The following is a 21,953-nucleotide window of genomic DNA, read 5'->3' on the forward strand; positions in this document are numbered from 1 at the left end:
CATGCACATCTCTATACTCTCTCTCTCTTGTCCACTCACTTTTCCTTTGCAGGTGGTGGGTCAGATCGATAAACTAACGTCCGACTTTGACTTTGACCTGGAGCCAGATGACTGGACGGTGGCCACAGCGAGCAGCACGTCCAGCAGTGAGCGAGGTTTGGGAGAGGCCTTTAGACTGGACTTCCTCAATGCAGATGTGCTTTCTGATAGCTGGGAGTTCTGCAGCTACCTGGAGGCTGCTGGCGCAGCCGCCCGCAGACCTGGTGAGCAACCGGGAGATCTGCGAGCGGAGCTGGGCCGCGGGACCATCCCCACCCAGACGCAGACCCCCACCCCGCCCCCCTCCACTGCCTCGGTCTACTCCCAGATGAACGGCGGGCTGCCCATCCCCAATGGGCCCCGCATAATCACTCCGGACTCGTCCAGCGAGGAGGCCAGCAGCTCCACGCACAGCCACAAGACTTCTCGTACTTCCGGGACAAGAGAAAGAGTCCGTTTCAGTGACAAAATTCTGTATCACGCGTTGTGCTGTGACGATGATGAGGAGGAGGAGCAAGAGGAACTACAGGAGGACAAGAGTGGCTGTGCGACGCCAGATAGCGATAGTGAACCCAGTCTCCTGTCGAGCTCAGTCACCCCCAAACGTTCTTCCTCTGAGCACTCACTCCTCCATAACTGTCTGGACCCTTCCTATGTCTCCTCGCCAATGAAGGGGACGACGGGAGCTCACACACTACCCAGGAAAGGTCTCTTAAACCCCGGCTGCCGCAAAAAACTGTTACGAAATAGCAGCACACAAACTGTCTCTGACAAGAGCACCCAAACTGTACTGCCCTATATTCCAACCAAACAGAAAACAAAGGACCACTGAGAAAGCCCTAAGTTTATCATAAATCTCATGAAGAGGACTGTGCATTATTTAATATTAAATACATAGCTCATAGATTAATACACAAATAAATTAATTACTAAATAAATAAATGATATATGGGAAATCACTCGACTACCTAAAGTTATTCTGAGGCTCAGGGAAAACACGATGAAATGAAGCAAAGCAGATCATTAAGGTGAAAGTTACTGGTGGACCAAAAGGTTAGTGCCTGTTCTTATGTTAAGAGATACACTGAATGGATTCCCTGTCTGTAATCATTTGAAACAGTGACAGAGATTATAAAAGCAATCGTTTTTTTTTTCTAGAACATTTTAAGTGTTCAAAATTGGAAGTGAAGTATGAGGAGGTCCTTTCCTCTCCTCATACAATAGTGAAAGTCACAAAAAAAAGAAACTGCTTGTTCCTATAATGTGGATACAAACCGCTGCACATTCTGTACTCTGAATCTGTATAAACATTGTCTTTTTTCATGTTCCAGTTATTTCCAATGTCAAGGGGATTGTTGCTTTCAGCGGGATAATGTATCGAGATGCACATGTCAAGCCTCTTCCTCTCTTTGATGTCAACAAACAAGTTTGAGCAAAGAGCCAGGAAACAACACTATTTACCTGCCCTTTATTTTATAAATCATCTCAATGTGGTCTCGTCTTGTTCTGCTGCAGAAGCATTAAGAGTGGCAGGCGGAAAAATAGATATATAAAGTAATCTAAGAATGTGTGGTCCACAAAAGTGACATTTCCATTTTTTTTTTCTCTCCGCCTGCGCCTGCAGGTGACGTCATTGGACCTGGGATCCGAGCTAAATAGCAGCCCACAAAAATAAGTGCTAAAGGTTTTGTCTCTCCATTCAGTTGCCCAGTGGGGAATTGAACTCAGCAGAGCAGCATTTTATTCACAGGGCTAACGCCAATAACCATTCCTGATCGATATGTTAGAGGGAGGTTGCAGTGAGAGGTTTCTCTGCTGAGCATGCATGCCACTCTCCTGGGATCTGCGAACAAAAACTCACAGTCAGACCTTTTTACTTAGACTGAGTGGAACAAGAATTAGAACTGTGGCCCTAAAGAACTGACATTTCAAAAAATGTGTGTCCAGGAGTGAGAGCTGATGGTAGACAGAGAGTGTGTTGCTGTTGAAAGATTTTTTTTTTCTACCGAGCAATAATCTACCCTGGGGAACGGCTTTGTGAGCCTGCTCCCCTGGTCCCCTCAACCTTACTTTCCTAATGTTTTCAAGTTTGAAAAGAAAACAGTAAAATGCCGTAGTCTTAAGAAGGGAACTCTTTACTTAGCACCTGTGAAGCCAACCTCTGTGCCTCTGACCACCTCATGTGGACTTAAAGGGACAGTGCTATTTATCTCTCTAAACTGTGTTGCTGTGAGTTGAATGTTGGACATATGTATCTGTTGTAGAGACATCCCTCTCTTTAACATAATGGAACTAGATGACGGTTTGTGGTGATCAAAGTGCACCACAAAGTGCTTCCAAAATTATGACCCGGTTACTAAAGATAATCAGCATACATTGTTGTGAGCAGTTTGATGTAGGAACTATTTTCTTTCTACCAAATTACACCCTTTAACAGTATCACCGCTGAAAGGGAAGCCTGTATCTACTCATGGACAAGAGGCTCGTGCTCATGCTTGTGACAGACCAAGATGTAAATATTAATGGCATCCTCTTTGGTTGAGCTGTAATTTTAGCTAGCTCAGTGGTGATAGGTGAACTAGCAGCACATGCACGTCTCCTTTTGTGAGGTGACACGGCTGGGTTTTTTTTCTCACACCAAAACAATTGAGATTGATAAGTAGCACTACAGGTAAGAGGAAGCAATATATACTTTTGATCTTGGGATGAACTGTCCCTTTAACCTTCTGTAGTTGGCAGAGGCTTGTAGAATGTTATTCATTCACTTAATGCTTCCATGTGTTGTAAGGGAGTGCCAAGAATCAGATGTCACAGCAATGCAAGTACTTAAACACACTGTAAAATGTTTATATGCAGTTTATGCAAGCAAGCCATCTTGTTTTTGCCTCCAAATCACAGACATTTTGTTGTTAAACCTATTTATTAGGTAATTATTATTATTAGGTTTTTTTTTTCCTTTTAGTGGAACCAACACGTCAATTAATCATTCAAATATTCTCCATGTAGATAGGACAGTTTCATTCTGCAGAAATGTTCTCAAAAAACCAGCAACCAGTCACAGCAATAAACTGGAATCAACAACCATAACTCTAGACTAACAAAGTATAAATGTAAATATCATGGAATTGAAAACCACATCATTTTATTTTTTTGCAATTAGAATAGCAGTACAGTGTCAAATATGTTTTGGGGCAAATTGCAATAATGTCAATAATTGCTAAAATGTGGTTTAGTTACTATTTCACAGATTTCAACTGAATTTTCTGCAATTTTAGTGATTCTCTGCTTCCATCATAGCTCAGGAGGTATCCGGCCTTCTACAACTGGCCACTGCAACACAGTAGATTATTAGGTACTCTGGAGAAACACATCGACAACAGCCCACCTCTTTGTTTTTGTTTATGTGTTCATGTATAACAGTTATTGCATAGTGCACTGCTTAGGGGGAATTACAGCTGTGCTGTTTAGGCAGCATCAAGCCTCAAGAGCCCGATATAAGGGAAGCAGCATGAGCACTTTTACACCAGGCAGCTTGGTTGAAGTCTCACAAGCATCAACTGGCCTGAAGCTGATGTGCTATACATGCATATACCAGAAGTAATTTGGTGATTTTTTTTTTCTTTTCTGCTTTTGTAACATTTTCTTTTTGTCTTGCTCTGGCTCAGTTAATCCCAAGTACCTGTGAAGAAAGAGGCACTGACGAGAGATCAATGGCTCACTCCCCAAAGCATTGGCTGCCATTTCCCTGCTAGATTGGGGACCAACAGGTCATCACAACCATTAGCATAAACAAACAATGCTATGCCGCCACACAGGCAAAGCAACATTCACATGAAAACAAACTAAGCCCTTATTGTGATGCCTATACACCCGCCAGATATTACAGTGTGAGGGGGATTTTTTTCCCCCCTTTTCTAATATAAAGATTGTATAGGTCATATCTGCGATGAATTCACCTCTTCAAATATAGAGCTGTTTGGCACTGCTGCAGAATACATTATCATTGGGGACAGATTTGAGATATTTGGACAAAACATTAGCCACGTCTCTTTTGCCAACAGGCTCATTATTCATCTCTAATAGGGCAGAGCTTTGTCCTCAGTTCTCTGTAGGACAAGGATGGGAGGCATCCAAAGGTTATGAAAACCTGAGCCCACTGATGCCAAATCATCTGCCTACCAGGAAGATCATTTTTGTGATGCCACTGCATACAAAACAGATGTTGTGTGTCTGTGTAAACGTGCACGTCTTCTGTCTGTATGCTCGGCGCCTTTGTGCCTGCACATTGTGTGAGGAGATAAGTGATGTTTTTCTGAATTATACATCGCCTCATGTTTAATTTCATATTTCACTGTCACAGCAATTAATGGAGATCAATACAAATAGATGCCGCACATCCCCCTGGAAGTCATTTGGTCAGACTTGTCCATACGACAAGATTAAAGAAAATCTCTTTTAGAGGGCTGCAAAGTGAGTCATGCCATCTGTGTTTTGACATCAGCGGCAGGCATGTATTAGTTCACATCCCTGATCAATCCTCTAATCAGCACCACCGGCACACCCTCCACTGAGTGACTGACAAATAGTGTAGAGCAAAACCACTTTAAAAAGGTCATTATGACACTAAAACACAGAAACGTACGCCCCCCAATCCCTTCCACACACACACACACCTGCACTTCATATGTAATTACCACTCTTCACTCTCACTGCCCCCTTGCCCCTGTCAGTGAGCAGAGGAAAACAGATGACAGAACTCTGTTTTCTCTGCTGATTGGTAAGGGTCCATGAAGCGGAGAGCTCAATGCAGCCTCACTGATTACTATGGATTGGTTAACGGCCGGAGCTACCTAAGGTTGATTTGTTTCATCTTTGTGCCATTTATGTCCTGCCGCTACTAGAACAAACTATTTCTATTCCATCTCCCTCCTCCTTCTCTGAACCTAAAACCTCATTTTACCACATACTAGGTATGTCCCAAACTGATTTCAAACATCAGATCGGGGCTGATCAAAACATTTTGGACAAATCGGGATCAGAAGTACTGAGTTTATAGAGCATCAGATCTTTTATTTTATGTCAACTGTCACACAGATGTTTTTTACTTTCATGCAGAGCATCGCTGAGCGCAGCCTTTGTCACCTCTGCTCCTCTCAGTTGTCTGTCTCTCTTCTGTACTGAGCCTAAGAGCAGCAGCTGAGCCCCGCCCACCGTGAAACATCACACACCATACACAAACACACAGTGTGAGTTTGATTATTTGTGTTTTTTACCAAAGTTACGAGCACTTGCATTTTGCTGTCAGCTATGACGCATGTTTTTTCTCAACCCTGCTCAGAGAGACCGGTGCACAGCTTACCACAGCCACGCTCACCACTGCGAAGTGAAACAAAAGCCACGTGAGCAAAAATTTATATTTATTTTTTATTTATAAATAAAGGATTATCCACTCAACAGTCAACAGAATACAGATCATTCAGGTTACTTAGAAGCAGGTTGCATCGCAGCAACTCTGAAAGGAACAGAGACATTCCCTCGAGACAGTGAGAAGGCCAACACGATTAAAGGAAGGTTTTGTCATTTTATACTTATTTTTGTGAAAACAATAAATGATTAATAATGACAGGCTAATAAATAAGAAGAAATTGAAGGGACAGCTTAGATGCAGGTATTTTTAAATCACTTTAAAGAAGCCTTTCAGTGTGCACTGTGCAGCTGGATTATCTAGGAAAACAAAAGTATCAGATCGGGACTCTGTATTGGCAGATACTCAATATTAAATGGATGAGTTCAGGATCAGAGGCAAAAAACATGTGACTGGGAGATCCCTACCGCAGGCCTCTTCTCATTCATGATATTGCTGGTAGGCCACTGCACATCTGATTTTATGTCTGTATTTTGGTCAAACTAGTAGAAAGTTTCATGTCATTGAGCAAAAAAATGTACAGTACCCAGATCACAGCTTGAAGAGCTGACTGCTCCTAATGAGGGAAGGTCAGCTGCAGCGGAGCAGTGTGTTGAACTACAGGTGCACTGCGCGGTTGGCACAGGGTTACATGGCAATCCGCGTACCCCGTGTCGAGGACACCGCCGTGTTTATGCAAACACAGACACCGGCCACAGAATCCATAACCCGCTTTGCCCTGGCCAATCCAAGACTGACTCCCAGCACCTGAGGGATGGCCGGACAAGGCCGCGTCAACCATCAGTCACTGTTTGATTGGGCCAGAGGAGTGATTAATGAAGAGCCATGCAACAGCCACAGATAAGATTAGACCTTCACAGGTGATGAAGGACAGGGCCTGTGGCTGCGAGCAGGGGGCTGGGCGGTGCCTGGGACAAAACACTGCCTTCAGATGATTTGGCACACAGTAATTAAAGTTAATGAGAAACCTGTCACTTTCACATACACCGTGGCATTGTGATTGAACAGTGTGTCAAGCAAAACAAAGAAAGGTAATATGAGGCAATAATTATTCTATGATAGGTCAAAGAGAAGGCGACCAGACGGCCTTGATCAAATAAAACTATCAAATCATTTTTAGTGTTTATGTAAGACCTTAGTTGGCGCAACCAGGATTGGTGCAGTTCACATTAGGAGCATAAGAAAGTACACAAACGTGATATTAGACTACTTTCCGGTGCTTGGCCAAATTTGTTAGCATGACTTTAAAGTGTTTTTTTTTTCGAATAATAAAAGGGAAAACTAGTTATTGAAAAAAGTATTGGCTAATACTAACTGCACCTCAGCATCTAAGCTTACCAGAAACACACACAAACACAAAGTATAATCACCATTAAAGAGTCAACAAGGAGCATATGAATCCTACAACTTCTAAATTCAGTGAAAAGGAAATCAAGCAACAAATAAATATAATTTTATGATGCAGTCCACTTGAGAAAAAAAAAAAAATCAGCACACCGGGCTAAAGAGAGAAGGTTACTATTCTCATCACATTACCTGACTGATAATTGGAATATCTCCCCAATGTGAACTTAAAATGTGGCATGACTGAGCGAGGCAGAGCAGTGCGTAATCATCGCCAAAGCAATTTCTGAGATCGAGTGAAAAAGAGAGACAGAGAGAGAAATGATTGCAGCGGAAATGCTACCGAGTCCTCAAATTGAACCACCATAGAAATGTAACCTTGTTGCATACCACATTAAATTGCACACAAATGATGTGTGTAATGACATGCTCAGCTGAGCGAGGAATACATCAAGAGACAATTGAATCGGTCCAGAAAAATACACAATTACACCCAAACGTCACTGACACAGGCTGCAGGAATGGGGTGAGGCATGTTTCAGGGAAAATATATATTACTGAGTTACTGGTGAGCTGGGAACGGAAGGAGTCAATTGGAGGAAGTCAATGTTAAATGAATTTGTACTTGAAAAGGGGACTATGGAATATAAATACAGAAAGTGCAGTACTCTGAGTGTACATCTAATTTTTGACAATACGCAGTAGAAGTTAAAGAAAAGCCAGCAGCAGTCTGTTTCCAGACAGCTGCTGTTTGGCAGGCTATCAGCATTTCCATGGCATTTTACAGGTAAAGGCCAAGAAGGCAGGGATTTGCTGACAGTTTAGTAAGACCAACAAATAAGAGTTAAATGATAAGACAGGTGCAATGTACAAGGCGAGTCCCCAAGTGCCCCTTATTTCACCTTACAAGGGGCTTTCCCCATTCCTCATATTTACTACTTTCTCAACAGTCTACACCCTATACTCTCTCTCTCTCTTTCTATGTCTCTCTCTCCCTCATGCACACACTCCTGTACTCATTCTTTCCCATGCACTTGTCTCCTCTGGCTGTAATGAGCTCTCCACTCACCCAGGAAGGTGTGACTGAGGTCTTCATCAAACGCACAGCAATTCGCAAGGTGCCAAGGACAGGTAAGAGTCATTCTTCTGAGGCTCCACTATGAAACAGAAGGGAGGGGATTAAGTTGGAGTTTGGCTATGGCACAGCACTGGATGATTACTCTTTATAAACAGATATCTACATACTGTAGGCAGTGGAAGGGCTGGCCAATTTATCGGATTTGTGATATGAGACTAGATTTCGTCTTGGATTTTAGATATTGTCATATTGAAAATGTTGTCTTTTCCTGGGTTTAATAGCTGCATTACAGTAAAGAGATGTAATTTTCTCAACTTACCTTTAACAGCTTAGTCACTGTATTGACATTACTGATGAATATTGGTGCATATTTTGTGAATGCATCAATCGGCAACCCTTTGTTATCTTTGCAATAACAATAGAGATACTTGGTCAAAACTATTATGATTTTTGATTCTGTCCAAATCACCCAGCCCTAAACAATTATACAAGTTTTGGCAGGCTAACAGGAGCATTTTGGTTTGTAGTCGAGTAGTACTGACCAATAACATTTGAGTAGGCTTTGGTTTCCTGTAGGTAAACAGACCGTATGTGCATCAAAAGAGGTGGATCACATTGGATGAAATGTAATCTCAGACCCCACTGGCTATTGTCTGTCGATTGGACAAAAGCGATTTCTCTTTTTATTATCTGTTTCTTGTTGATATACATTCATATACAGATTCATAGAGATTAGCTGAAATGTTGTCTGGAACTGTCTCAAGTTGTTTTTGGAACTGTATACAATGACCAGCGCATGGGAGATGAAGCAGGTCTCAACATAAACCATGGCCCCGAGGCCACAAAAAGTTACTCTGTGGCAACCAGATATCGCCATTAGGCGGCCCTATGTGGCAAATTAGTTTTATCAAATTTCTTTTAAGAGTGAGACTGCATGCCTACATGAGATTACCTGTCTTAACAAAGGTTAAATTATTAAAAATCCTGGTACTGTTCATTGGCTCCTATTAGTTCAAAATTCTCAGGAAACAGCGAAGAGCACTTGTTGCCAGCTAACTTTGGCTCAACACATGGCATCTAATTGTCACAGTGAAGACAGAAAATGTGTTTTGGGTGAACAGAGCTCTTCTCTGGCATGCCTTCATGATAAAAAGGATACTGTATGTATGTATGTGGGTATAACTATTGCTTAAGAAATGGTAAACTGAACCAAGCTTCTGAATCTTTGTCCTCTTATGATTGGGAGGACAGCTGGTTCACTGTTAGAAAGCAGTGGGCAGAAGAATTTTGAGGTGTGTTGAGTGCCCTTTCACTGGCAGCTGTTTTGATATAAGTTTAAATTGGGTCCATCAAAAAATCAGGGGCTTGGTGGCCCATGGGGGCAGTGCTTAAAAACATTAACATCTATCTCTTCAAGAAGTCTTGGCCCACTGTATCCAGCGGCTACATCACAGCCCCCGAAATACTGGCCTTTGCCCCCAGAAATTTTAGCGTTATCAAATGATTGCCAATGGGTACCAAGCTTGTGGGATGATTAATTGTGCCATAGATCTGTTCTCGTCTTTGGTGATTCGGGCAAAAATCATTCTGGCAGTCATCACTATTTTACCTGCCTTGTTCCGATTAGTAACGTTTTTTGTTTTTGTGTGGTTTAAACAGCCTCCTCCATATTCTGATTCTAAAGTGGGTCACCAGACAGATAGGGGTGCCTGAATGTTGTGTTACGCCGCTGTGAATTTCCAATACATTATAGTAGTGATCATTCTCAAATGACTGCAATTAGTCAAATGTCAGGCTCGGTTTGCGCTCTCACGGTGGCTTGCTGACAAAGTAGCTCAGAGGTACGTCAAAAGATTAATAGCTGTGGGATTTCATTAAGTCAGGTGCTTGAAAGAAACAGGAGGAATAAACACAAATTAATTAAAACTTCAGTGTTTTCCCTCAAGTTTAGTCCATAATTAGGGACAGAGGTAAAAAGAAAAAAAAAAGATTTGTCAATGGGCTCAGGCATTGATGTAGTCCATATATATGCCACACTTTATAGCTGCAGCTGACAACATCTTGCTTCTTTTATCAGGTCAATTAAAGCCATAATCATTCTCGTATTTACTGAACAAACAATCATTTTCAGTAGATTACAAAGATGCATGACCAAAAAAAAACAATAACATCTTAAAATTTACTTCATTTGAATAGCACCTATCTTGCAAAGATGCAGCCCAAAGGATTAAAAAAAACAATGTGAGGCATACCAGACCTGGAAGTTAAGTGAAGTAAACATCATGAACGTTTGCAAAATGTGTTCGCTTGTCTAAATCCACAGTCACTCAGGGGTCAACTACAATTTCTCATATTTTGATTAATGCTGTTGCCTTTTCTGAAAATATAATTACTTGGATAGTGTGGAGGAGGGGTTTCAGATTGGGTCCAAAATGTGGGGACCAAACCTGGTGTGCATAAATGAATTTTCACAAAGGCAGAGACCTGGTTTTAAGGGGGCACAATCACAGTCAGACTCAGTTCGGATAAACCTAAGGACAATTACACCCATTCCAAACTGTGTTCAAGCCAAACAAACCCTAAACGAGAAAGAACACCAAAACCAGGAGCAGCACAATTCACAAGCACAAAAGAGCAGCGATGTACTGAAATGACGTAAGAACAAATGTAGCACTACAGACACTAAATAATATTTTGTCACTCTATTTCAACTCCTGCATCTTTTAACAGTTTAAACACTCTATAGCCAACTGGGTGACAGAGTACAATACTTTTCAAAATAATTTAATATGTGAATCAACTTAAATTTGTATTGTAATTTTCATTTTGTACACAGGCTACTGATTTCCAACAATACCCTCTACTGTAGTGATAATACCAATCAATATTATTCATATTAATACAAAAAAACAAGACTGGTGGCCTGTGAAAGCCTATAGGGTGTAGTATTGTATATGTATTTGCACCATATTTGTTATCACACTATATTATAGACATCCTGAACATTAAATAGAAATGCAAAAGTGAAATAACTATTGCTATAAATTCTGGTCCTTAAGCTCTGCAAATATGTATTCTTAAGTATTACACTTTTTTTTTTAATTTTCTCAGTGGACATCATTGCTACAGATAACATACTGCATTATTCCTCTAACAGAGGTATTAAACAGTGGTCAGTGTGAGATGTAGTATGGGTTGGTCGAATGCCCAATTACGTGACAAACAAACATCACCACTTTACTTTTAAAACTGATCCAATGGCTGCAAAAGGCCTGTTATATTGCTTGGATAAAAAGCAATCAGGCAGTTTTAAGTTATGGCATCTTAGCCTTGTCCAAGTGGTCAATCAATGTTCTCTTTTGCTTGTGTCCTCAGTGCATCAGCATGGGCTATAAAGCCTCGAAAGCACAGCCGTTAAAGGGCTGTGTGGGCCCTTTGCTAGCCTGGTGTCTGGCAATCTGGCAGAGGTTTCTGGCACCCCTGGTGTCAGACCAGGACTTTAAGAGCATGTAAAGTGTAAATCTCCCAGCTGACAGCCTGATCTCTGCTGGCTCCAGGTCGGATTTACCACCTTGCACAGAGCTGTAAGAAGCCAGCTGTAGTAACATGCTATTACCAGGATGAAATTGAACATTATGGAAATCTTTTCACAGATACTAACAGTGACAACTCACAATCCCCCAAATTATTATGATTTTCATAAGGAAAATATTCCATAAAGACAATAAAAATTGTAGTTTGAATTTACTGTGCAATTTAGAGTTGGAAATTACCAGTGGCAGCCAGCTATGAAACTCTGTGAAGTGTCATTTTGCTGTTGTGTGGTGAGATTTTTCTTCACCTGCACCAGATTGGTATTTTGGTGACTTATGATGCAGCAAAGTAGGAGGATATATTCAGTAAGAGGTGTTTAACTGGCAATCTGCCACAATTTTGTTGTTGAGCAATGAGTTGCTCACCTGCATGAGTCAGGTCGAACTGTATAAGGTGCACTTTCCTGTTTGGTGCAGCTTCCCTAAATAAAGGCAGAGGCCCACCTGCATCCACAAGTAAACAACCACCCTTTATTTTCATGTGTAATGTTTGTTCCCTTTATCTGATTATACTGTATGTTCTTCCAGCAGTATAGTCACATACTGTATATCAGATGCGATAATGATCCAAATATAACAATAATACCAGTATACAGTGGCACCATTATCTGCTTGAAGTAATTGTTTGTAAATATATGATGGTGTTCTGTTTTGGTTCGATATTTGAACTGTTCCATTATCGGTGTCCAATATGACGGACATGGTGTGCATTGTCGTAGCACAGTGCAATTAGCTCAAACCAGGTCAAATTGTTGATTAAATCATGCATGACCATCTTTGAACTGATAAAAAATAACAACCCAAATGTCTGTGCTCTTATGCACTGGCTCTAGCGACATGAATTGACTTTAAAGGGAGACACTATCTGCTGTTGGCTGCATATTCTTTTGAGATATATTCGTATCTGAGCTGTCATGTATTTGTATTTCTGCAAACCAGCCCAGTATCCTCAGGGATTATGTTCCATATTGGACAAATCCAACCCTCAGAATTTAAGTCCAATGCCAACGGACAGTGCCAGTGCAGGAAAAGGGGTGTCCTATTTGAAGCGAGGCAGGAAGGGTTTAGAGGTTGGGTTGGTGGGTGGGTGTGTTGTGTCTCTTTAATTTGCAAGTGAACATAACTACAATCGTTCTCTGACCTTAACTTCAGAGTAGCTGCCATAACTAGATTTTGAATAATGGGAAAATTTAAAAAATGCTTACAGACATAAACAGAAGTCTGCAGAATCCTCCAATACTCATGTTGTCATCTAAATAATAATGTCAATTTCTTCTTAGGGGAAACCAGTGTGGACTCTTTTAATCCTTGCCCACTGTCAAAAAGGTCACAGGGAGGAGGGCCTTGCTTTTGGAGGGCCAAGAGGAGCTGATGTGATTGGCCATAATCGATACCGGCCCCTGACACACCCACTGATGATGTATGGTAAATTAAAACTCTTTATCTCATCCAGTTATTCTGCGCACTTATGGCCATAAAAGCATTACAATGACCTCTGAGTATTTTGAACGGTACATTTGTCTGCACTTTGTATTCTGCTTAGGTCTTGGCGTCCTCCTTTACTGAAAAAAAGCACATAGTGTGTTTTACAGTGGAGGGACCACTGAGGACTTTATTTTTGCGGTCCAATATTTCATGACAATAGGGTTAAAAGGCACAAATACTTAAAAATAATTGAGAAAAAAAATCTGTGGAAGATGACCACAAGTGCAGCTGCAGGGATGGCTCAGCCTCGTTGAGAAGAAAAGCATTTTTCTTGTGGCCTACATATTTTCTAATGCTTTGCTGTAGGAATACTGTATATTTACACCATCCTTCAAAAGCCAGCTGCGTGATGAGTCACTGAGTATATATTCCGCACTACGTGCTGCATATTTTGCATTTTTCTATCCGGCAAGAGTTGGAAAATGTTCAGCTTTCGGTAAAACGCTGCACTTGAGCCATCCAATCACAATGGAGGAGGGGTGGGACAATCTACCTAGCACAAAGGCCAGTCATCACATCTTACATACACAAGTGCTGAACGATGAAGGAGAAATACTGTATAAAAATATACTGTAGGCTATATATTGATATCAAAATCATGAACTCATATGAACCTTCTTACATTGCACTCGAGGTGGATCATTGGGGATTCACAGTAATTGTTAAATTGTAAATTGTTAATTGTTAAACAAATTTATATGATTTTAGCCAAGGAGTGTATGTTTAGATAGATGGGATTTATTTATTTAGCGTGCCATCAAATTGGGTATTGATAATCGTGGAATTTCACTGGCATATTTTCTGGTATTGTGACATCCTTACATTGGACACTATGACCCTGTCAGTGTTTTAACAGAGAGGGGTGCAGGAATATCAGCAGTGCAGATGATAACTGTTAGAAACCAGGTAAGAGAACATTGGATATGTTGGATGCTGACACTAAGCCCCTTCAGGGAAGGGGAGCTGAAGGTCCTCACGGAGGTTGCTGATGTTCCTAACTTGTTCTTCAAGGTGCATTAGGTCAAGGGAATACACTGGTGCTCATGATGTAAGTGTAACTAATAACATTAATAATAGCTTTGATTCCATTTAAGTAGCCAGAGTCCTGGTATAGTGCATGCTGGCTTATTGGAAGGACTTAAACAGAGTGGAGCCATAATTAATGTTAACAATTACACCTGTGCATTTTCTGCATTGACAAGTCAAAAGGTCTGCTGTGAGAAAGGCCCATTATTCACATTCTATTACAGTACATTCCCATGCCAACAAAAACATCATCAATGACCATAAAGCAGCTAAAGCACTGCGTGAAACTCCAACCATACACAGCATCTCAACCCCCAGTCTTATTATGGTTGAATTTGCCTATGCAGCTGATTGCATGTTTTCCGCAATGGATCATATCCATTACACTTTGAATGTTGACGTTTAGAAAAATGGCTATACTGAGCCCAGTTTAAAATGGGGTGTTTTTCATATTACATGATTTTAAAAAGTTACCACTCCCTGTAATTACTGAATTTACATGACATTACATGAATACACATGACAAGTGATTCATCGCGGTGATATTGTTGTACTACATCATGTTTGCCACAGCCATAGGCCTATTTGTCTTGCAATTAAAAATACAATGCTCCAGGCACTGCTGAGGAAACTGTCAAATAACGAGCGTGGTCGCTGCTTAGCTTTCACTCACTTTTAATGAGGGACAGATGCATTACTCACAGTATGATACATGCACAACAGTCTTTGTTGTGATCTTCTTTTACACACATACTGATATTTACAGTATCACCGTGATTGCCTTACGCAGTTTCTTTGACAGATATTAAATTGGGGGGGTTGGGAATAAGCAGCACATTCATCTACAAATTTTAAATTAGGTTACTGTTTATGTTACACTGGTCATGCGGGATCAAACTATATAGTGAGGACTGATGTGTACCATGTTTACAAAGACTGAGGGTTTTGTATTAATCTTGCAAAAGTCTGATGCTGATTGATAAGGATACGGCAAGTTTGCCGGGAAGTGTGTAATTGTGCAATGCTGTGAATAAATGTACCACCACTTTCAACCTTTTGGAGGCCACAGACGTGAAGTGTAATGGATTAGACCCCTGCAGGCGCCAGCCATGAAAATAGGCTGCAATTTCACCTCTTTGGGCAATTTACATCTACGAAAGGATCTTAAGTTTTACCACTGACAGGCTCAAATTGTTATTTTAAGTGTGTGGGAACATAATAGACAAGATCCCTACAGAGACACAGCTTTTTGTTAAAGAGTAAGATCCATTTTGTTTAACCAGAATCAGCCCTGAAATTGCCATCGCAAAATCCACCATACTCAATTTACATAAACCCTTATTTTAGCGTGTTTGGAAGCAGCATATTTTCACACCCAAGTTGGCTGAATTGGGGTTTTATTTCAACCACACCACAGTTAGTGGGTGTTGCAACAGTGGAAAGATGAACCATGAAGGTTATGTTAAGTTTTATTTTAGTTCTTTCGACCTTGAATTAAATGTGTTTTATAATGTTGAATTGCTTTTTTTATTTTAATGGCATCTGTTGGGTTTGGAAATTGCGGTTTCTGGTCAAACAACAAGGATCTTACCACATCTTTGGAGGGTTCACTCTATATTTCAGACAGTAATGGTACAATCGGAGCCTGTCAATGACAAAAAACAAGAACTTTTAATGGACGTAAACTGATGGTGTGAACATGCCCCGAGTGGTTACTATGCAGCTCGCTTATTACTAGACAATGTCAAAAATTGTTGTCTCCATTTGTCACTTTGACACAAAAATATGGTAAAATATGTTTCAGGTTGAAAACTACAGCAGTTGCACTTTAAGGGTTGGCAAAGACTGTAGTTTCAACTGGATGTAAGTATGAGAAGTAAGTACAGGTCACTGTTGACCTTTTCCTAACTTTAACCAAGTGCTCTGAGTTGCCTAAACAACATAATAAAAAAGACTAATCACACAAATAAAGTACACTGAAAGTGAATAATCTGCAGATGTTCAGTATCATAATTTTGCAACTTGCCAAATGCTTTAATTAGCAACATTTTCTCATTATGTTGCTAATAAACATAAAGTGGCATTACATTCCCTTCAAAAATGTTGCTGTTGCAAATTAAAATACCAACGTTAAATCTGGGGAAGGAAAAAATTATTCTAAATTGCTCATTGCTCAGACTTCATTTAAATTTTCATCAACTCCTTTATGTTTGTGTATTCAAAGAAGCAGCACCTCATGAGGCGATTAAAGCTACGATCTGTAGCTTTCCACAATACGATCCACAACAAGGGGGATGGAGCTTTGTGTCTGCAGACTTGTTATACCTTTCTGCTGTTGGTATGCAGCGTAAATGTCACTGACTGATGGAAGTGTTTACTGAAGTGATGAAGTTAGACAGCAATGGTATTGTCACCCAGATAGCTGACCCGACAAACAAAATCAACATTTCTTGGCGGCAGAATACAGAACAGATTGTCCTCGACCGCGCTACACATGACATTTTTTAGTGTTTCACTACTCTTTACCATACAGATGGATATTAATAATGATATATTTATTAAAAATCATTATGGATTTCACCTTTAAAGGTCATGCTTTTCGAAGGAACAGTTGTGCAGTCATAAATCCTTTTTCTTTTAAGCTTTCATTTTTTTTCCCCTCTGCCTTCCATTTTATAGAGGCAGCTGCTCATGTACTTATTCATTCATTCATCCACCCAAAAAGAAGAAGTGAGTGGAGAAAAGGAGATCCCTTTCTCAGGCCATTACCAACTATTTCCCCGAGGTGCAAACCCCCATCACACAGTGTTTTTAGAGACTGTGAGAAAGAGACTTGGCAGAGTAGAAGAATACATTTCTGCTTAATTAATTCCATTCCTTACTTTAGGTATTAAAAGGCAATGGTCTGTTTAACAACTTTCGGCGACACTAAACGGGTAATTAGTCACAGCCTAATCATTTTTCATACATTTTATGGGTATGTCCAGGGCGGGGTGTGCTCCCTGGAGGGTCATCCCACCAGCCACCTCACTTATTCCACGCCCTTTTCACAGCTCCCATACCTCCACACAGGATTAAGCCATTTCCTCTCTTCTTAGCCAGTTTGTCATTAAACATGTCATGCTCTGTGATCAGATACCCACAATTCAGTGGTCCTTACTTCCAGATCCCACCACCTGCTCCTGATAGCACTGGAGACAAACGTTTCTCAATGTGGGGCAGTTAGAGGCGGTGTGGTGTGATGTAGAAACCATTTTCTCCAATAAGAAGAGGAAAATGGCATGAAAGTGGGAGCCTGGGCACAATCAACTATGGCACACTGACTAGCAGCTTGTGCCAGCTGTTGCAGGCAGCCAATCCTGAAGCTGAATACAGTGTTTGTGACATTTATTCAAATGCTTGGGAAATTAGAATCATTTAAATGGTGAGAGTCGCTCACTGCCCAGGTGTAAATATGATTTCAATAATGCTTTCTGTTCTCTAAATAAGCACAGCTGCTCAGACACGCAGCCAGGATTCTGAATTCAAAACATGGTGCAGGACATGTCATTTTTTATTTTTTTTGAGAGAGAAACAATATAGACTAAAATAGCTGAACACATCAGTGATAGCTTTTATCTTGCCGGGTTAAAAAGCTTTAACCGCCCACAGAAGCAGAGGCTAAAGACAAATTCAATTAAACAAAAGTGCACATCTTCACTGCCATCTCCAACACTGGTTGGAGAATTAAGATCAGCTAAGTACTCTACATTCATGCAAAAACATCTGCTACGTGCCAAGTGTGGACCTTCAAAGATGAGGTGGTGGTATTCTACCAGACTGAGGAGAGGTTATGTGTGCTTTCCAGAGCAGCAACAATACCTGCAGGACCCAAAGGCCTCAACCTGCTGCTGCCACTGTGGCTGAAAACCTAACCCCTTCATCCAGTCCAACCAGTGCATTCAAAGCATCTAAAGTGTGTGAGTAAACTGAGGCCTATAAACCATGAGATCTCTACACCTTACCGGTGTTAATGGAAATTGTTCCTGTTGTCCATGTCATAACATATAATTGATGTACCTTTAAAGTTACTTTTTTGACACAGCGTTAATAGGTTTGCATGGTCCAGGGTTTAGCCTGCTTATGCCAGCACATGAAAATATCAACAGACAAAATGTCCAGTGGCAAATATTCCAAATTAATACATCCATTAGGTAATAACTACTTCTACAAGGTGACCAGCAGTGCATTGAAGGTCTTCCTGGGGAACATGATTCATGATGCCGTCGCCTAACTACACCATGCACACTAAGAGGAAGCCCATGACTGCCACAGATGTGGCATATATTCTGAAAAGACAGAGACGCAACTGTACAGTGGATAAAAAGGTCCTGTAATTCTGTAAATTAAATCCTAAATCTGGTCTGGCTAATATAAGTTTATATCTGAGCTGTCTTGGCAACATATCTTAAAGGTTACACGGTACTAAGCTATTTAATTGGGTTGTCACATTCTGGTCGGTCGGTCGGTTGATTGGTTGGTGAATATGCACTGGGATTATTATTTCAGAAACATGAGTGGGCGTTATGCACCCTAACAAGATATTGCTGGGAAAAATAGCAAGAAATTATGAAAAAGTTACACAAAAGTTACCTGAAACCAAGAAAAAAAAAAGAAGAAGAAGAAGAAGAAGTAAAAGACATCACATCTACCAGACAGACATCTTTTCCTCTGTAACAATTCTGAGTATGTAATTAAGAGAATTATAAATATAGCTTGCTGGATATATTCCCACTGTTGTTTGATAACCACCCCCAGTTAATTTTCAAATAACTTCCTTAGATCAATTTGGAGATGCGCTTTACGTGACTTTGGTAAGCCAGATGGCGAATAGCGGGCTTGATGACGCTTACCACACAGTCCTTCTCCTCCTCAGCCTCTGCCACTAAGCCTCTGATTAGTCACACTATTCAACAGACCACTTCTTTATTTAGCTTATATTTTAAGTTATTTAACTTGAAGTGTTTATTGGTATGTCTGGTAGTTATATAGCTATATGGCTAAAATCCTGGTATGTTAATGTCCATATTGGCCGTCAATGATTGAATAATTTCATCAGCCCTTAACTGCCACTAAGATAATTTCAAACCGGCCATTTCATTATGCTAACTATTGCAAAATCAATCTTAACATATCAATCAGCTTCAGCCAGGATCCTGGGCTATTAACCCCTAAAACGCTGAGGTCATGTCTGAGCCGATCATACAACACAGTCTCATGCATCAAGCAGACTAAGCCCCCCCCGAAGCTCATGTCAGTGGTGCTAATGTCACATTGCTTTGTGCCATCTGGAGTGACTGCAGCGGTTACACTAATATTGTTCATTCCTCACAGCTCTGTCTATTTCACACTATCTGTAATTTTCCAGCAGCTCGCATTTCAATTTGTCTGCAGCTCTCTATGACATCTGTCTACAAATCAGCGACCACGAGGGGCAATGTGCGGCAGTAAAAGCCACAGGTGGTGGGGACTACAAAAGCATCTATTGCTCTTCACTCATCATTAACCTTTAAACACCCAATAGACCTTTTCTACTGGCAGACATTTTGACCTGCAGAAATAGCACAGGTGTACCTAATAACATTAATGTTACGTTAAGGTGTATGAATAATAGCATTCACAATACCAGGGCCTTGTCACTGGCACCCCTGAATGAACAGCGAGTGTCAAAAATGAGCATGTTGTGCATTGTGTATTTACAACACAAGTGGCATTAATACACTGAAGGTCCAAGCAAGGCTGTTTTTACACCATCATCTACCTCTTTGATTAAAGCAGTACAACATTAAATAACAGACAACAGAATTAAATTCAAATCATAATGTGAAGAAACCTCAGGAAGAGCGGCTGAGAAGGGATCCCTCCTTCAGGACGGACAGATGTGCAATAAATATAAGAGTCTCATGCGTATATTGATAGTGGAGGCATGATGCATAATAATGGATGTAGAAGGTTGCATCAAGCAGGATCATGGCATTGACACAACCAGGACCCACAACACAAGTGCAGCCTCAGACAGGACCACAGCAACGGCAAAACAAAGACCACAATCAAGTGAGCCGGAGGTACAGTATCAGTGCAATACTCAATACTATACTGGTTGGACATTGATCTTTACACAGCATCACAGAAATGTCACATCAAGACAGAAGAAGATGTCAAGACATCAAGACAGAAGTCTCCTTGTAATTCCCTTGTATCGAATATTTATAGATTATTATGTAAATGTACTGGTTGTTTAAAAAAATAAAAAAAGAGACTACAGTAAAACAGTTATTTTTTTCCAGGTACCAAATAAGGTATTCTGTACTTTGGAATCCTTCAGTGGACGCAGCCCATAATGGTGGGACCTTCAGTGGACATGAAAGCCAGACTGCACCTTGCGTTTAAACGCTCTACCTTCAGACAGCACAAATCTCATTGTGTGTTTGGGAATTTCTTGTGTACTTGTTAAAAAAATAAAACAAAAATCAACAAGTCAACTATCCGAAAGCATTTTGAAACAGTGTGAATACTGTGCCGGTAAACAGCAGTCATATTCAAACTTTCATGATAGCGGATAGTGAGATATTTGGGGAAAAAAATGATAGAGTAAAACATATCTGATTAAAGGGAAGTTCGTACCTGACCACAATCGGGTCCCAAACTCTGTACTTTGAAGGGTACAGACCAAATTACATCTGTACTACCAATTTACATCAAATCACTAGATCACAAATTTCAGTAACTGAGAGTGCATGTTATTGAGATAGTCACATAGTGTAGAGTGAAAGAGTGAGAGTGAGACTACATCACCCCGCAGCTTCTTCAAGACAAAGTGGGTCAAGGCAGTGGTGAGCCAAATGTGGTCACAAGTGTGGTTACACATATCAAAACCCGGGCATACAACGTTTGCTGCAATATTTGTAATGCAAAATGCAAAGCTGGCCAGGACGATACGTCCTGTGGCTGGACTTCAAGCATGTCAGACTTTTTTTTTTTTTTTTAAGTTAAACATCTCTCACAACAGATACACTCTCATTTTAATATATGCCACTAACTACACCAACTCTATGCAGGCTTGCCTCTCAGCTATGTCTTAAAGGTGTAACATTCAAGCATGCATTCATGCATTAGACTGTTTCAAGAGTAGGTTAATGTCCAATAAATTAATTCATTAATAAATTAATTAAAAACAAAGCCAAAATTAATTTAGCTTGCTCAGAGACACACGTTTTCATGCTATGCCCCAGTGACAATGACAGAGGTAAAGGGGACATGGTTGGGAGGGGAGGGGAGGGGGGCATGTTGGGGTTTTATTTTGCATTGTTTGTATATAAAAAAAAAAAAAAAAAAAAACATTTGGTTACAACAGAGCCAGTAAAGTACAAAAAAATTACCATAAGGTATCTGTACTGAATTTCAGGTACTGGTACCACTATCAGTTCAAATGTGAACAGTCGAAACCCTATCTCTGACTAGGTTATATTTTGCCAGTCTAGAAATGTTTACTTGGGTGAATCTAGAACTTGAATTAGGACACAGCTCAAGGTGCAGGGAGGGGAAGTTTCAGCGCTGGCTGAATGTGAAGCACAGAGAGACAGGCAGGCACATCTGCAGGTTACAGGGCTGATTAGCAGCCTCATTAATAGGCTGTAATGATTTGCTCAACATGAACATGGCCAGAGTAGTTTATTCTAAAACAGCTCAACCACTGCATTTTCCACCCCTGACAAAAAAAACAGACATCGCTGCACATGCTCGGGGTCAGAATTCTATGTATGCACTGCTGTGAGGGGGGAAAAAAAATCAATATTTATTGTAATATTGTAATAGACAGACAAATAGATAGACAGACAGACAGACAGACAGACAGATAGACAGATAGATAGAAATGTATAAGTCCTTTGATAAATGTATTGTGTGCTGTGCAGCAATTGTCAGA

The 21,953-nt window shown here is 40.6% G+C and overlaps 1 protein-coding gene and 1 long non-coding RNA gene across 4 annotated transcripts in view; one reads left to right on the forward strand and one right to left on the reverse strand.

Annotated features, from left to right (window-relative positions):
- insyn1 (inhibitory synaptic factor 1) overlaps positions 1 to 1,472 on the forward strand; it is a 55,226-nt gene extending 53,754 nt beyond the window's left edge. For both annotated transcript variants that reach the window (XM_042488617.2, XM_042488624.2), the window contains exon 3: positions 53 to 1,472. In XM_042488617.2, coding sequence (XP_042344551.1) covers positions 53 to 871 — 819 coding nt within the window. In that variant the 3' untranslated portion in view covers positions 872 to 1,472. The remainder of the gene's footprint in view (positions 1 to 52) is intronic.
- LOC148190443 (uncharacterized) overlaps positions 1 to 21,953 on the reverse strand; it is a 98,782-nt gene that overhangs the window by 17,799 nt on the left and 59,030 nt on the right. Inside the window, exon 4 of one of the 2 annotated variants that reach the window (XR_015776959.1) lies at positions 1,475 to 7,965. The exons of the other annotated variant lie outside the window; for it this stretch is intronic. This is a non-coding gene — a long non-coding RNA (uncharacterized LOC148190443). Of the gene's footprint in view, positions 1 to 1,474; positions 7,966 to 21,953 lie in introns of those variants that run through there. 2 annotated transcript variants of the gene reach the window in all.

Source organism: Plectropomus leopardus, chromosome 1 (assembly GCF_026936395.1).
Source record: "Plectropomus leopardus strain MGB_pleo_1.0 chromosome 1, ASM2693639v1, whole genome shotgun sequence".
NCBI classification, from domain to species: Eukaryota; Metazoa; Chordata; class Actinopteri; order Perciformes; family Serranidae; genus Plectropomus; species Plectropomus leopardus.